The sequence below is a fragment of the Leucopleurus acutus genome, assembly GCF_964270905.1.
Source record: "Leucopleurus acutus genome assembly, chromosome: 17".
NCBI classification, from domain to species: Eukaryota; Metazoa; Chordata; class Mammalia; order Artiodactyla; family Delphinidae; genus Leucopleurus; species Leucopleurus acutus.
Genome location: NC_139159.1, coordinates 79893311 through 79909813, shown reverse-complemented (window position 1 = coordinate 79909813; position 16503 = coordinate 79893311). Strand labels below are relative to the sequence as shown.

Sequence of the window (16503 nt, the reverse complement as noted above, 5' to 3'; positions counted from 1 at the left end):
AGCTCCGTGCCAGGCCCCGCACCAGGCTCTGAGATTCAGGATGAGTGATGGGCAAACCCCTAACCTCACAGGGCTTCTCTTTCAGTGACAGGGTGAGGCACGTGAGCAGAGAATCCAGAGGCGGTGAGATAAGGGCTATTCTAAAGGTCTGAATGACATACTCAGCGGAAATTCCACTTGTATCTTGAAAGACGAAATTGGGGGGGGTTATTCTTACGAGTTGTGAACGGCAGTGATCTCCGCACCGCATGTTACAGTTTGTGTTTTCCTGTGGAAGGAGGTGAAGGAGGAGGGTAGGGAGATCTTTTCTTCCGTGGTGGTTTGTTTGGTTTGATAACACTGCTCTACTAAATAAATGATGCAATACACTTGGCACCATAACCGGTTTAGCTCATTCGATAATACACACGGACTCCTCTCCACATGGGGACATGAATCTCTTTCTTAAAATAACTGTAATACTGTCAAAGATGCCATAATTCAGTTAATTTAGCTATTTCCATTGTGGGTATAAATTGTGTGCATATGTATTTATTTGTTTTTAAATTCTTATTATGGGATACTTCAAACATACATCAAAATAAGAACGTATAATAAAAATTACCCCATTGTATTTATCACCTGGTCAGAATATCTTCCAGCTATTTGGCCACTCTTGTTTCCATCTATATCCTTCTTCCTTCACATTATTTTGAAGCAAATCCAGTTACAGGATAGATTTGTTTTTGTAAATATTGTTAGATACTCCCTCAACCACCTATTTATATATATATAAATATGCTCATATATGTATGTATGTATATGTGTGTGTATATATATATATATATATATCTCTCCAGAATTTTTATCTGAGTTAGAAGATGGATTCTAGCTTTTCTGAAATTGGGTAGTTGCACGGAGTGCAACTTTTTGAGAATCATTTAAAATCATTGCCTTGTGTTTTTCTAGGGTCATCCAGGAGTTCCAGGTTTCATGGGGCCCCCAGGGAACCCTGGGCCACCGGTAAGTAATTATCTTGAATCTCCTCCTCTTCTGGCCTTGTCATTTGTGCATACTTCCGTACTCCCTGGAGGTGGTATCACATGGACAGACCTCTTATTTTAAAGAGTGGGCTGACACCTGAAAGGTGTCTGGGTGAAGTGAAAGTGCAGGTCGTGGCAGCGTCTGGGGTGAGCCCAGAGGGGCTTGGCCACGTTGAGGGACAGCGTAGTCAGAATGCTCTCGGGACGGGGGCACTGGCAGGGATGCACAGGCTCCACTTACTGTTTTTCATCCAGCTCGGGTTGGGGGAAGCCTGGGATAATTGCAAGGTTAGGCTCTTAAGTAAGAAATGTATTATAGAAGCAACTTTCCCTCTTCCGTAGGAAACTGTCCCATGGTGAGAGGCTCAGGGAATCACAGAGTGTCTGTGCAAACCCAGACTTTCTTGGATTTACTGTAATTGATAACAATAATAATAACTGCAAGTTATTACTATTTTCAACAGTTCATTCGTTGTCATTCTAAGGCACTTGTTATCATTCTAACTATAGCAACAGCCTTTAATATCATCCCACTTATTCCCATTGACCCTCCTCCCCCTCCAAACAAATGTTCTCCTCGCTCTTCCAGTAGCTGTGGTGCTACCATTGACTGATGCCCTTCTTGGCAAATCTACCTCCCTTTGGTCTAGGTGGCTTGTCTGTCTCCACCTGGTTCGTGAGTTTATTCAGCATCATGCAGGTGTTTATTGAGCCTCTACTTTGTGCCGTGGCTTGGACTGTTAATTGCCTTTGGGAATGGATGCTGAGTCAGCTGTCCATTCAGGTTTAGGGGCCAGTCATGCAGAAGAAACTCAGGAGCAGGCAGCTAACCCTCCTGGTCAATCATGCATTGTTTTTTAAGTGTTCATGATGTTCTATATAGATACCAAGAAGACAAAGCTCTTTACTTTCACAGTTTATTTTCTGGTGCTCTGTTAGCATGCTTCTTCCAGTAAAACCCTCACCCTGTTCCCAACCTGCTAGCTTAGCTAGATTCCAGAGTCTAGGATGCCAAACGCTTCTGGCAAAATTATGTAAAATAACCCAGATTTGGAGTAGAAACGCAATTATTCTGTTAGATGTGTAATTTTCCCCTGCAGCAGCCCAGATGCAGGGGAGCATGAACCTTAGGCTGTTCATCTAAATATTATCAACATCTTTTTATTTCGTGAACATTTACGGGGTCCTCACCTGGTCACGGAAAATAAGACATACCTCCTACAACTGTGTCAGGTTTCCTTGAGGTCCAAGACCATGGTGTGGCCATTTCTGTATCCCTAAAACTTTGCCAGCACCTGGTATGACATAGGCATCCAGTAAATGTATGCAAAAGGACTAAATCAAGACTGCTGGAAAGGTGTCGATGAAGTACGGTGAGACCTTGCTCATTTGTTATCCCATGCTTAGTTATTACCTGCAGTGCTTCTGGTCTTGAGTTGGCCAACAGACACACACAGAAGAAGACCACTGGCATCAGACTTCTGCTAACAGAGAGCCCTTTATGGAGATCTCTGAGTGTGTACCTGGTGCTGGCTGGCTAACTCTTTATATGTATCACCTTACTCAGTTCTCTCAGCAACTCAAGTTAAGTCAGTGCTGTCTTTTTCTTCTTTTTCCTCTTGCTCCATTTTACAAAGGAACTGAGATGCAGAGAGGTAAAGTAACTTCCCATACAGCTAGTCAGTGGGGACCCAGGACATGGACCCAGGAACTCTGGCTCTGAGAGGGTGCACTCCTAACTGGTACCCTCAATTCTCAGTGTGCTGAGCACATTGTAAACATTGCCGCATTTACTGCTCACCTCCCTGTGGCATGGGCAATATCACCTTCTGCCTCCTGTGGATAAGGAAACTGAAGCATCAGAGCCGGTAAGAAGCAAGGCATCGGTTAGTCTAAAGACCCTCTACATTTATCACCCAGCCAGCCCAGCTCCTAATTCATTCGTTTATTCAAGAACTATTGAGTGTCTACTATCTCCAAGGCACTGTTTTAGTTCCCAGTAAACAAGGTGATAAACACTAAGGTGTCAGATGGACGCAAAGGCTGGAGAAAACTAAAAGCAGAAACGGGGCGTTGAGGAGCAGGGACTTGCAGTTGGGGTCTGGCAGGCAGAGAATGTCTCACTGAGAAGCTGATACCTGAGCCAAGGTGTGGACGAGGGCAGGTTATGAGCTCCGACACATGGGGGTTTAGACTGCAGGCGGAAGGGACAGCACGTGCAGTAACCCTAGGGCAGAAGCCTGTCTGGGGCTCCCTCTGCACCACTTACCTGTGTACAGCTCCCCTTCCCTTTATCCAGCTGTGCGTCTCTTCATCCTTGGACTGTCGATACAGGTAGTTGCCTTCCTTAGCTCTCTGGAAGGTAAATCCAATTGTTTATTTCTTGTCTGCCGTCCTGAAATGTTCCCTGATGTGAGCTGAAAATGTCCACTCTGAAGTGAGACTATTTACTCTCCTCTTGTGGATAATTAGCGGGTGAATGCTTCGGCCTCTCCTGAAATGCAGCTGCTGTCCTCCGACGTCTTTGTATCCCCAGAGGCGATCCCAGCCTGATGGGGAAGGCAGAAGTACCTCTGAAACACTTACAGTTCAGACAGCTGGGAAGGGGCACAGGATCTAAGGTCTGTGCATTGCCTCATGCGCAAAGAGGAGGTGCTGATGACCTCTGTTCAGATACACAGCAAACTGGCTTTCTGCTTTACCACCCTTAGGGAACAGATGGAATTGCCGGAGCTGCGGGACGGCCAGGAATCCAGGGATCCCCAGTAAGTTCCTCATTGGAGAGGATGTGCCTTCAGTTTGTGTTTGGACCTTCCCAGAACCCCAAGTGTTTGCCAGCCCTGCCCTGGTCCTCCCTAACTCCTGTGGCTCACGTTCCAAAGGTCTGTTCACTACTGGTCGACCACAAGAGGAATTGCTTTACGTTAGAACCCTGGTTACCTCGCCTCTAAATTAAAGGTTTGGATGAAATGACCTGGCAATCTGTGATTTCAGAATTCAGCTTACAACCAATTCAAAGTGGTTCAAGGTTTAGCCCCATCTCCCTATTCCTTTTCGGTGTGGTTTCTATTTGGAAGAGGCACAGGGGAGGAGAAAGCCCTGGAGCTACCCCATCCCGAGCCTGTGGTATGAGCCAGGTGGTGTGTCAGGCAGCAGGTAGCTACTGTTATCCAGTTGTTCAAAAAGCAGAGTGAGGGCTTCCCTGGTGGCGCAGTGGTTGAGAGTCCGCCTGCCGATGCAGGGGACACGGGTTCGTGCTCCGGTCCGGGAAGATCCCACATGCCGCGGAGCGGCTGGGCCCGTGAGCCGTGGCCGCTGAGCCTGCGCGTCCGGAGCCTGTGCTCTGCAACGGGAGGGGCCACAACAGTGAGAGGCCCGCGTACCGCAAAAAAAAAAAAAAAAAAAAAACAGAGTGAAATTAAGAAAGCGGAAGTCACAGGTCAAGGTCCTAAAACTACACAGGTGGAGGTAGTTGGAATCCAAGACTTTTGTCTCAAACACCAGCATTATATTCATTGCTTGAAGCTGCCGGGACCATTCTTGGTTTCAACACCATAAGGCAAAGGTGAACCTCAGTTTAGCAGGCCCTGGGCTCGTAGTCACTACATGCATATTCACTTAAAGGAATTCACGGTCCCTTGATATCCCTTATCTCATCTGACTGTCCTGTCAGTAGGAATCATTGTCTCCATTTTATAAATAAGGAAAGTGGTCATAAGAGAAGGAAAACTGCCAGTTCAGGGTCACATGGTGAGGAAGTGTCAGAGCTGGGTGCAAACCCCACTGTACAGAAATCTCAGTGTCATGTTCCAGGTAGGGCTATTGCTAGCAAGCAGGTCAACCCTGCCCTGGTACCTCTGGACTCTGGTGCCAGGAGCACTTCCTCCTCAGGTGAGGAAGACAAAGCCCAGGGGGGTGATGTCACTCGTCCAAGGTCATACAGGAAGTTGATATCCAAGTCGGGAGTTAAGTCAGTTTGAAAATTCCCATTTCAGCATTCCTTCTATCACTCCACGCTGCCCCACTGGGTGGGATGGTCGGGTTAGGGGCAGGATGGATGTCGAGATTGAAAACTAAGAGCCACGTGGTTCTTTTTACGATCGTCATCTAGCTCATGCTTTTGCAGCAGCCCACTGAGAAGTCCCCGGATGAATAAAATATGAACCGTACCGCAGACAGCTTTTTACTGATTCTCAGACAGAAAAAGATTTCTCCCATAAAAACGAATGGACTATTTGCCTGAGGAGAATAAGATGCGGGTCCCAGATGTAAATCCTAGGAATTAAACTACATTAAATGAGATATTGATTCTGTCCTGGCAAGTTATACCTGTGCTTGAAGTTGCCCGTGGTCTTGGTATTTCCACATAAACATCAAACCAGAAAACAGCTGAAGTTTTCTTAGCACAAATAATGAGTATTGGTAGTTAAAAAACAGAAATAAAGTTAAATAGGGAATAGTTAAAAACATATATACACACACAGAGAAATCTAAAACATTTCTATTGCATTTTGAGTTAAAACATATAAACCATTTGCCAATCTTTTTGACATGGGATGAAGGCCGTCATTTTTATTTCTGTTCCCCTGAATAGAGTCTCTTGTCATTATATTGTAGAAAGAACATCCACCCATTTACTATTTGTTGTCTTTTTAAAAAGTGGTTTGAGGGACTTCCCTGTTAAGGATCCGCCGGCCAATGCAGGGGACACGGGTTCGAGCCCTGGTCCGGGAAGATCCCACATGCCGCGGAGCAACTAAGCCCGTTCACCACAACTACTGTGCCTGTGCTCTAGAGCCCATGAGCCACAACTACTGAGCCCACGTGCTGCAACTACTGAAGCCCGCGCACCTAGAGCCCGTGCTCCGCAACAAGAGAAGCCACCGCAATGAGAAGCCCGCGCACCGCAACGAAGAGTAGCCCCCGCTCGCCGCAACTAGAGAAAGCCTGCACACAGCAGTGAAGACCCAATGCAGCCAAAAATAAATAAATAAAAAATAAATAAATTTATTTTTTAAAAAAGTGGTTTGGGTGTGTAACAACACCTGTGAAGCAATTTGAATGTAGGATCCTAGTTTGTTAGGACTTTTTGCAAATCTTTTATAGCTATCTTGTGGTACAGCTATCAGCTATCTATTTAGACAGTGAATGTCTCATCTTTATCAAATATTTTCAACGTCTTAATTTGCATAAAAAGATCTTTTTCTTTTTCTACCTGAATTTCATTGGGCAACCTAATGAACAATTAAATTGTGTAATTTCCATAGCAAACAACAAGTGGTGAAAACAGGCTTGGGAACAACCATACTGGCTCCTTACTGAGGCTTCGACTCACCTGATTGGAGCAGAAAGACCCTAAGTAGTAGATATTTTAGTCTTGCGGGCCATACGGTCTCTGTTGCAGATCCTCAACTGTGCCACAGTCAGGCGAGATCAGCCACAGACATTATGTAAACTAGCGGTGAGACTGCATTCCGATGAGACTTTATTTGCAGCAATAAGCAGAGGGCGGGAGCTTGCTGACTCCTGTCCTAGATCACTGGTGCTTTCATAGCAGGGTCTTGGCAATAATCAGCGTCCAAGAAGGGATCCAGGAAGCTCTGTTATCAATATGTAAAAACACCTACCTAGGGTGAATATGTGGCCCAAGTTGACCAAAAACCCCACTTTATTTGTTAATGTTTGTAGGTGTCGTGATATGGGGAGGGGGTGAATGGTTTTTTTTGTCTTACTGTTATTATTTTGCATTGGTGTAAGTGGCAATATGTCTAGACAGTCTCAGATATCATGCAGCATAAGTTTACAGAGATGCAGGTCATGCCAAACTGTTACCAGTGCAAATGCGTAAACGTAGCATTTCATTTTTTAAGAGCCAAGAGTAACCTCCCAACACGAATAGGTAGAGTGTAGATACTTCTGTTTCTTTTGAGTGTAGATACTTTTAAGAATAGGTTTCAACAAACCAGTAGTGAACCTAAAACATTGTTCATTCTTCACTAGTCCCCGAAGGTCTATGAAAATAAATTCTCAATATCTGTTTTATTTAATAAATTTATTTATTTATTTATTTTTGGCTGGGTTGGGTCTTCGTTGCTGCACGCAGGCTTTCTCTAGTTGCGGCGAGCAGGGGCTACTCTTCGTTGCGGAGTGTGAGCTTCTCAGTGTGGTGGCTTCTCTTGTTGTGGAGCATGGGCTCTAGGCGCGCGGGCTCAGTAGTTGCGGCTCACAGGCTCGGGAGTCGTGGCGCACGGGCTTAGTTGCTCCACGGCATGTGGGATCTTCCCGGACCGCGAACCGTGTCCCCTGCATTGGCAGGCAGATTCTTAACCACTGCATCACCAGGGAAGTCCCTCAGTATCTTAATGATGTGATGCTGGTATCTTTCATTTTCTTCAGATTTGGAAATGAAAGTCAGTTATTGAGTTTTTATTGAGTTTAACTAGTACTTACTAAAGAAAGTGTGCTTTGGTCCCCTCATTGAACACTTTACATGACAGTATACTAAATCTCTATGAATCTGAAATAAATATCAAAATATTTTTGCTTTTGCTTTTCTTCCAAGGGGATAACATCACAACCGTTAAGAATATTTCATTTTGTGTGGAATGTGGATTAGAATTTAAGCCAGACATTAGTGTTTTATTGCAAAAGAAACACTAGCAGGAAATTATAAAGTTATCAGGACTTTCAAAATACTCATGGTAGAGATGCAGGATGATATAATTATGCACATTAGAATAAAAATGATAACACCGATTACCTCATCTGATGTAGAAACTCTAGTTGACACTGATGTGTATTTTTGCTGAGTAAAATGAGAAAGGAAGTATTAATGCACCTTGGTAAACACAATCTTTCAAGATCTGTTTCATGGGGGAAAGGGACACCAAAAGCAAGCACTGATGGTAAAGAATTGGGGAACCTCTGGATAAGACGGTGGCAGTAACAAAACCATCTGTTACCTGTGCCCCTGGTCAGCTGGTCAGTTCTTACTTGTCTTGAGTGCTGTACGCAGAAGCCCTGCAGGTGCTACGGTCTGTGCTGTGAGGCGGTCTGGGGACAAAGTGCAGAGTTGGATCTGGACCCAGGTCTTGTGGACCCCTAAACTTCTTCCCAGTACGCCTTCCAAGCACTAATTCCCCGAGTCTATGTAATAAGGCCAGAATGAGCTCCGGTCTGCACACCAACCTGCATGATTGCGCTCTGTCCAGGGCCCCTCCCTGCCCTGCAGGGAAGCAGTACCTGGAAAGGAACCAGGTGGACGAGGCAGATGCAGAAGCACTAAAGACTCCTTCCAACCCACGAAGGCAATTCTGGGTGAGATCATTTACCTCCAGAAAAGCCAATCCCAGAAATTTAATGGTGTTTCGTGTCTTGGATCTTTTAGGGGAAAGAAGGTCCTCCTGGCCCCCAAGGCCCATCTGGATTACCCGGAATCCCAGTAAGTGGCATGTTTTTTTTTTAAATCTAGTTTCTCTACTGCAAAAATAAGCAAAGAAAACTATATTGCACCATTGTAGACACAAAGCATGTTTACTAGGGAAATTTTCAGCATTATAGAAAATTAGAAGAAAAATAATACTAACCAAAGCCAATTTTCGTCTCATTCTTCCTTTATGTATTTGTTGTTGTTTACTTATGAAAATAAAATTTTCATCTCTTTCTCTCTCCACACACACATCAATCAACAGACACATACATACATAACTGTGATAATTGTGATAATATAAACATTTTCTGTTTTCACACTGGTATTAAATGCTCATAAATTTTACATACATTCTACCCAATAAATGTACCATAATGTATGTGATTATTCTTCTGTTGCCTCATAAGTCTTATAACTTTTAAAAATCTACAATAGATTATTTTACATTAGGTTTTTATTTTACAGTAGATTACTGTTTTACATTAGATGATTATTTTATTTCTATAGGATGGTGCCCCAAAGTGGAATCTACTGGTCAGAGCACAATAATATCTAAGGTTCTTGATACATACTGCAAACTTACTTTCCACAAATGTTGTTCCGGACTTTTCAATTTAATATACTTCTCAACAGTGTCAGACTCTCCGGTATGTTAGTAATAAGGCTGCTCCAGAGAGGCCACGTGCTGCCGTCTTCATTGAGAATAAATCCTTGTGTGGCTCCTCGTCTGGCGTGTGCCTGCAGCTGAGACCTCTCCTGGACACAGCCCCACCCCTGCCCTCCACGGGGCATCCTTTTGTTCCAGCCATACTGGCTTCCTTTTGGTTTCTAGAACACTCTGCACCCTCTCCTCTCTAGGCCACATGCCTTTGCACATGCCTTTCTGTCCACCCAGAATGCCCTCTTGTCACCTCTTTCACTATTCGATGCCTTTGATCTTTTCCAGCTCATCCCAGGCATCACTTCCTAGAAGTTTCCTCTGCCCCCCAGGCTAGGATAGGCTCTCTTAGTCTCTTTTTCCTTTCTTCCTAAGTGCCTGTCTCAGCTGGTAGTCACATGTCTATTTGCGTAATGGTTTGATCAGTAACCACCTCCACCATTATTCACTAATTGATTTGCTCATTCAGCACATACTGGTTAGGCACCTACTGGGTGCTGGATCTGGGGGCCTAACAGAAGAGTGCCTGGTAGTCATGGGGTCATGTTCTGGGTTCTGTGGGACCAGGCTTTTGTTCCCCACACGTGGTGGGCACACGGCAAATATGACTTAAATAAATATGTGGATGCATGGATTGTTTTCCTAGAGCCCTTCCTCCTTGAGTGTCTGATAAGTGCTACTGTTGGTCGAGCAGGCATTTCCGGGGCATCACCAGTAGCCGTCGCTGCAACCACACAACCCCGGAGGTTAAGTAGCCTGTCCAGGGCGCACAGATCTTAAAAGACAGGCTGGGATGTGAAACCCCGGTTGGTATAAAATGCAACGCTGTAGCCTAGTGTGTCATAGCAGCTAGGAAATACTTGATTTAATTCCAGGAATAACAAAGCTACGGAGAGAAAATTCCAGTTTGAATTTTCTGCCAAGCCCTTATGATCAAAGTCCTAGGGTGCTGGACAAGAGAGAAATGACCTGAGATATGAGTACACGATTTTCTTAGTAGTATCCCTCCTCTCTCCCAGCTTCCCTCCTTCCTTCTTTCCCTCCAGTGCTCACCCCATCTGCTCTCTGTTATCCTCAGAGGAAAGCCGAGACGACCTCCCTGGCACCTCGTGAACTCACCCTGTTTTCCTCTCTGTCTCTTTCTCAGCCCTGTCCTGGACACTCCAGCCTTGTCCACACCCCTTCCTCCCAGCCACTCTAAACAACTTTGCCTTCCTCCAGGTCATCGCTATGTAGAAAACTCTTCCTCTCCCTCTGCCCGGGCAATAGGAATCATCATAGCTTTCACGCACATTGTGCTAACCACAGGGCGGGCTCAGTGCAGAGAGCTTCCCACGTGTTAACATGCATAATCCTCACCACACCCCACTCCTCTGTTCATCCTGAGGTCTCGGCTAGACATCATCTTCTCCAGGGAGATGTCCTTGAACCTCCCCAGTGGGGTTAGGTGGGGATCAGAGCTGTGCTCTGAGAGCACTTCCTTCATAACCCCTTGCAGCACTTGGGATTTACAATCATAAATACCTGTTGGGGGCTTCCCTGGTGGCGCAGTAGTTGAGAGTCCGCCTGCCAATGCAGGGGACGCGGGTTCGTGCCCCGGTCCGGGAAGATCCCACGTGCCGCGGAGCATGCTGGGCCCGTGAGCCATGGCCGCTGAGCTTGCGCGTCCGGAGCCTGTGCTCCGCAACGGGAGAGGCCACAGCAGTGAGAGGCCTGCGTACCGCAAAAAAAAAAAAAAAAAGACCCTTCATATATGCCTTACAGCTCCTCCCCCTGAAGTGTAAGTGTGAACATCCCTTTAATTTATTAAAGGTGAAGAAATGAGGCTCTGAGAAGTTCACGGATTGCTCAGCAATCCGGCAGTCGACGAGAGCAGTCTCTATCTCTCGGAAGCCGCACCTCCTTCCCCGGTGATTCAGTAGAGGCCGCACTCAGCCCTCTTCTGCGTCGCCTGAAGCGGCGCTCCTGCTGCTTCCGGGAGCCAGGTGTCTGCCCCGGGGCTCCCCTGGGGTCGGCTGCCCTCCTTCCTGCGCGTGTCTCACCTGGGTACGTTGGCTTTCTCTTCTGTGCGTGGGTCTCCTGACCCTCCCCCCGCTGCTCCGTGCATGGGAGAAACGGTTTCTGGAGTTAATCTCTTAATTGAAAAGAGGATCCGTAGTGCGGGGCTTCCGAGTCAGCCCAGCCGGCTTCCCTGGCGTTACCATGGTCATGCCGGGAGCAGAGTCTTAACGAGTTACGGGTGCGCGTGGGGCATCGGCTAGCGGCCCGGATGGTCAGTAAACTTACGTTACCGTCCTCAGTGCTTCCTGCCAGCGCCCAGGCACTGGCGTTAAAGGCACTGATGAGGAACGATGCACGATCTCGTGCGTGCCGGCCGCAGCGGGAGCAGCTGCACTGCTGGCGCCGATTACCGATGCCTGGTTTGCTAAGCGTTGCAGGTGGTGGCGTTGATTCTGAGCCCCCTCGTGACTCTACCAAATAGGTTTGTCATCTGTGTTTAGGAGAGGGGCCGCTGCGAGCTGAGAATGTCAATAACTCACCCAAGAGCATAGGCATAGTTGATGCAAGTGGGGTTCAAACCTTGCTCGGTGTGACTCAGGTTCCCCTCTGCCTTGCTGCCTGTTGCTTTCCTTCCCCGGAACCCGCCCAGCCCAGGTGACCCAGGACTGGAACCTGAGTCTGTGTGATGCTGTAATCATTGTCCTGATCTGCAGAGATTCCTGAAGAAGAATGGTCTCTTAGATTAAACATGAGACTTACAGTGTCTTACTGAGAGCAGGAGGTGGGCCAGTAGGAGGTGGGGAGCAGGTGGGGGATTTGTAGCTTGATTTCATGGAAAGAAACGTGACATGTTCGTGGCCTTCCTGTAGCCCGGACATGGCCCTGGCTGTCATTCACCTCGCCTGCTTGTGTCCCGGGAGCTATAGGTGCTCTGCCGCAGGCCCCTCGGGTCCTTGTCATCTCCATCAGAAGCCGCCTCCTCGCCATGGTCAACCCAGGAGGCCCAGAGATGAGCCCATGTTGTCCTAAGTTGGACGTCATGAAAATGTCCAGTAGGGGCTTCTTTCCATCTATAGCAATAATAATGCAATTTATTGCTTTTGCACCGTGTGCCAGGCACCGCCAACCAGAGATCCAAGCCAGAAGCGTGGTGCTGGGGGAGAAACCATGAAAAATGAAGCCAGTTCCGCCTGTTGTGTGTGACTGTAGCTGTGCACCAGGCCGAAAGGCGTCTTTCCTTCCCTCCCTCTTAGCATCTTCATCCAGATAAACAATGTGAGTTTATCTTGCAGGGAGAAGAAGGCAAAGAAGGCAGAGATGGAAAACCAGGGCACCCCGGAGAGCCGGTAAGGGACTCGAAGGTTCTTACCATTTACACACCAGATCAGCCATTTCTCAGAAGCAACTACTCTGTGTCCAGAGCTGCTATGAACCGGGCACTGTGAGAGTTATTTGTTGTGCATTTCTTCATTTACTTCTCCTGAGAACGCTGCAAGGTAAACACCTCTGTCCCCATTTTACAGCTGAGGAAACTGAGTCTCGGGGAGTGAACTCTATCCTGGGGCTCCTGCTTTTTTCTTTTTTTTAACTGCCTCTGCAGCCTCCATCCTGTTGATGTGGAAGGGGACTGGGCAGGTGAGCACTGGCTTGAGTAGAAACCTGACGTCCGAAAAGCCTGTTAAACCCCTGAAAGCCTGAGCTTCCCCTGCCATCTCTAGGGGATGCGAGTTTGTCCTTTCTTCGACATTGGCATAGAGGTTTTTTTTTTTATCTTTCTTTTTTTCTTTGTTTTTTGTTTGTTTGGTTGGTTGGTTGGTTGGGGGTTTTTTTCCCTTATCTTTAATGTCAGCTGCTGAACCACACAGTGAGATGGACTGTATGCTGCTGAGGACGTCTGTCTCTGTGGCCCCAGCAGCTATTGGCTGGAAGTGTGCAGTGATTTCTTCAGACCCGCCTCTGTGACCTCGGCGTTGTCCTTCCTGAGGACGGTCAGCCCCTCTTGAGTGTGGATCTGGGCTGCGTGATGATGCTGAAGCTTCATTTCCTAGCAGCAGTTTTGTCTTCACAAACCCCTTCCATAGCCTCAACACCGAGGGGAAGACGGCAGGTGGCCCCTGGGGCTTAGAGACCTGGTTCTCCCGACGCCCACCAGCAGGAGACAGTTACTGATGGGGTGCACCCAATAAATACCACGCAGCTGTGCACAAGACGGGGGATGTTTTCTAGATACAGACATGGGACTTCTCCAAGATACATTGTTGAGTAAAAAAGCAAGGGCACAGAGCAGTGTGTTTAGCTGCCCTATTCTGTATGAAAATGGGTCTGTGTATATTTATCTAGCATTTACATAAAGGGAGTCTGGGAGACTCCAGAAACACCAAGAGAAGTAGTTTCCATCCATGGAAGGAAGTGAGGACGGGTGATTCTGAGCACAAGGGACATAGGGATGGGACGTCAATTTCTGGTCCGTAGTATGTTATTATCTTTTTAATTTTTGGAGCCGTGTGTGCAGTGCTTATTGATAAAATTAAATTAAAATATTTTATGCCAAAATTACAACCACAACCAGAAGAAGAAACTGGCTTCGGATGCTGGCTTCGCTCCCTACAGGCTTTGCGACCTGGCTTGAGTCAAAGAGCATCTCCCGGCTTCGGTTTCAATTCAAATAGAATGAGAATAATAGTAGCAACTTGCTGGAGTTGCTGGAGAACCAGATGCGGTGAGAAGTTGGTTAAATGCATCAGGCTTCTCTAACTGTTAATTAATTTAGTAAGTTACTTTTCCAACTGCTCTAGTTTTAACTCCTGGTGAGGTTAGAGCCTCAGAGCCTTTAGAACCAGTAAGTGGAATTACATAACAGTCTCCACCGCAAGGCTTGTGCTCCATTTAATTTGTGCGGCCGTAACTGTTATGACTCACTCTGCGTCTTATGCAACCTGCCAGAAGTACCTTCTTTATCGCTTTTCCCTGTTTGCCAGATGCCGAGACCAGGACTCACTGCCTAGAGGAAAGTAAGAGCTTAGGGCAGCGGGCAAAGTAAACAGCTCATCTAAGCTGCTGAAGGCTGGCGTCCAGCCGCGCAGCCCTGGTGGGCAAGCGGCAGTTAGCCAGGCTGAGGACGTGGCAAGGGGGCAAGAAGCACAGGTATCGCCACCGCGGCTGACAGCTGCCGTGTGCGCACCGAGGGGGTGCTGAGCGCCTCGTTACATTTGCCAGTGTAAGCCCCAGGAGACCCCTGTGGGGCGTGGGTGTCACTGTTGGCCCAGATGAGGAAACTAAGGCACAGAGAGGTTAGGTAGGCTGGCCGAGGTCACCGCTGGTAAGTGAAGCATTGGGACCCGCACCCTGAAGGCTGACCCCAGAGCTCAGTCAGCGCAGAGAGGCAATCAGCTTTTTTTGCAGAAAGTGTGTTATCCTGAGAGGCTGTCACTGACAGTACAGGATAACCGAGGCCCTCGGTCTGCACTCAGTCTGTTTGTGGAATGCCTTTTCCAGACAGGCCTGTGCCAGGCGCTGGGCGTGGACGGATGGAAGGCCAGGTCTGCCCTGGGTAAGCAGTGGCTAAGTCAGCGCATGGAAGGCAAGGCCGGGTCTGCTGGAAGCAGAGGGGGCTCGGCAGCTGTCCCCAGCACTGGTCCAGAGCTCACCTGTCCGTTGGTTCTGGGGTCTCAGTGTGTGGCCGTCCTGACCTTTATCACTCTGAGCTGCTTGGGAGGAGATGGGCAGAGGAATGGGGGCACCAGAGGTCCCCTGAGGGCAGACCTGGAGACCAGGATGGGGTGCAGGTGGGGTATTTGGAGAAGATCCCAGGAGCACGGACAGAGTGGGGGAAATGGAACGAGGAAAGAAGGAAAGCTGCTGGCAGGCCAGTGGGCAGACGATCAGGGGGCACCGCGGGTCCACTCCCCCAGAGACCAGCTGAGGATGTGAGAGGAGCACACCTGGCCTCCCCGGTCCCACCCCTGCCGGGGAGCGGGCTAGGGTGTTCTCCATCAACTTCAGCCTTTCTGCCTGGGGGTTGCTTGTTGTGGCATGAACTCCCACGCACTCGGGCCTTCAACACCTCGGAGTCAAGTGCCCCAAAGGCTGTTCTGGGCACGGCCTTCTGCCTGAGCGGGAGCTGATCAACAAAGTGACAGGAGCCCTCCCGGGGAGCCAGGGGGGTGGCTGGGAAACAGCGTCACTGGCTACTGGTAGTGGGTGGTTAATTTCCACTTTGACTTATTCCTTTAAATCCCTATACATTGGGGACATGGATGGACAGACAGTAGACAGACAGATGATGGATGCGTGGATAGATACACAGATAGATGGGTAGATACGCAGCTTTTAGAGTTGCCCGTTTCGTCATTTTTAATAGGAGGCATTTGAGTATTAGTTACAGTGTAGGGTGAAGTACAGAGGCTCTGGAACCAAAATGCCTGCGTTAGAACCCCAGCTGTGTGACCTTGAGCAGGTCACTTAACCTCTCTGTGCCTTGGAGTTTTGCCTGGGGCAGAACCAAAGTGCCTCCCTCATGGGTTGTTGTGTGAAGCGCAGGCATTGTGCCCGGCGCATGGAAAACCCTCAGCAGTGTCTGGTTGTTACCCTTTGTCTGCTGGCCGCTTGGGCCGGTGATGGCTGTCCCACTTCAGTGTGGGGCAGGAGCCAGGCTCGATCACAAAGACCTACGTCAGGGAAGCTGTCCTGAATTTACAACTGAGAAACAGATCCAGGGTAAGGGTAATGACCCCCAAGATCACACGGCTAGACTTAGACGAGCTGGGACAGAAGAAGAAACAAACTCGGGAGTCAGAGCTTGGCCCCATCCTCCTTCCCCTGTAACTTTCACTCTGAATCCACGGATGCCCTTCTCCCTCTCCCATGCCCCGCCATGGACCCCTTCTGGACCTCCAGGTTTATAAGCTGTGAAAGTGAAGGGGGACTTGGGCGAGTAGGCCCTCCTGTTACCATGGAGGCGGGGCCCGCATGCTGCCCATCTCCCCATCAAGCACACGTGCCCCTTCACCCACTTTCCCGGCTCACCCCAGCCCTCCCTCACCTCTCGCCACTTTATCTGGACTTCAGCAGTAAACTGCAGGCCCCCCGGCAGCAGGCACTGCTGCCAGGCTGAGGAGAGCCTCCTTTCGGGTGTTGCTGGGGTCCAGTCTGGCTTTGCTGTTTGCTAACTCAATGAAACCATAACTTCTTTGAGCCTCAGGTCCCCATTTGTACCATGCAGTCGTCACCAGCTGCCTCGGGGTGGTTTTGTGAGTAGGTATAAAGCGGTTTCTAACTTGGGCGTGTACAGAGTCTCTCATGCAGACCAGAACCCTTCCAAGGATAAGAAGGGGCACCGTGAATGGGTGTTTCAAAGATGAAACCTGTGTAACCAGCGCCGTCCCAGGAAAACC

The 16503-nt window shown here is 48.3% G+C and overlaps 1 protein-coding gene across 1 annotated transcript in view; it reads left to right on the top strand.

Moving 5' to 3' along the window:
* The window catches only part of COL22A1 (collagen type XXII alpha 1 chain), a gene marked incomplete at its 5' end in the record, with an annotated part of 247097 nt that overhangs the window by 206258 nt on the left and 24336 nt on the right, over positions 1–16503 (top strand). The window contains 4 exons of the mRNA XM_082858984.1: positions 949–1002; positions 3734–3787; positions 8410–8463; positions 12403–12456. Of these exons, the coding sequence (XP_082715110.1) occupies positions 949–1002; positions 3734–3787; positions 8410–8463; positions 12403–12456 (216 nt within the window). The remainder of the gene's footprint in view (positions 1–948; positions 1003–3733; positions 3788–8409; positions 8464–12402; positions 12457–16503) is intronic.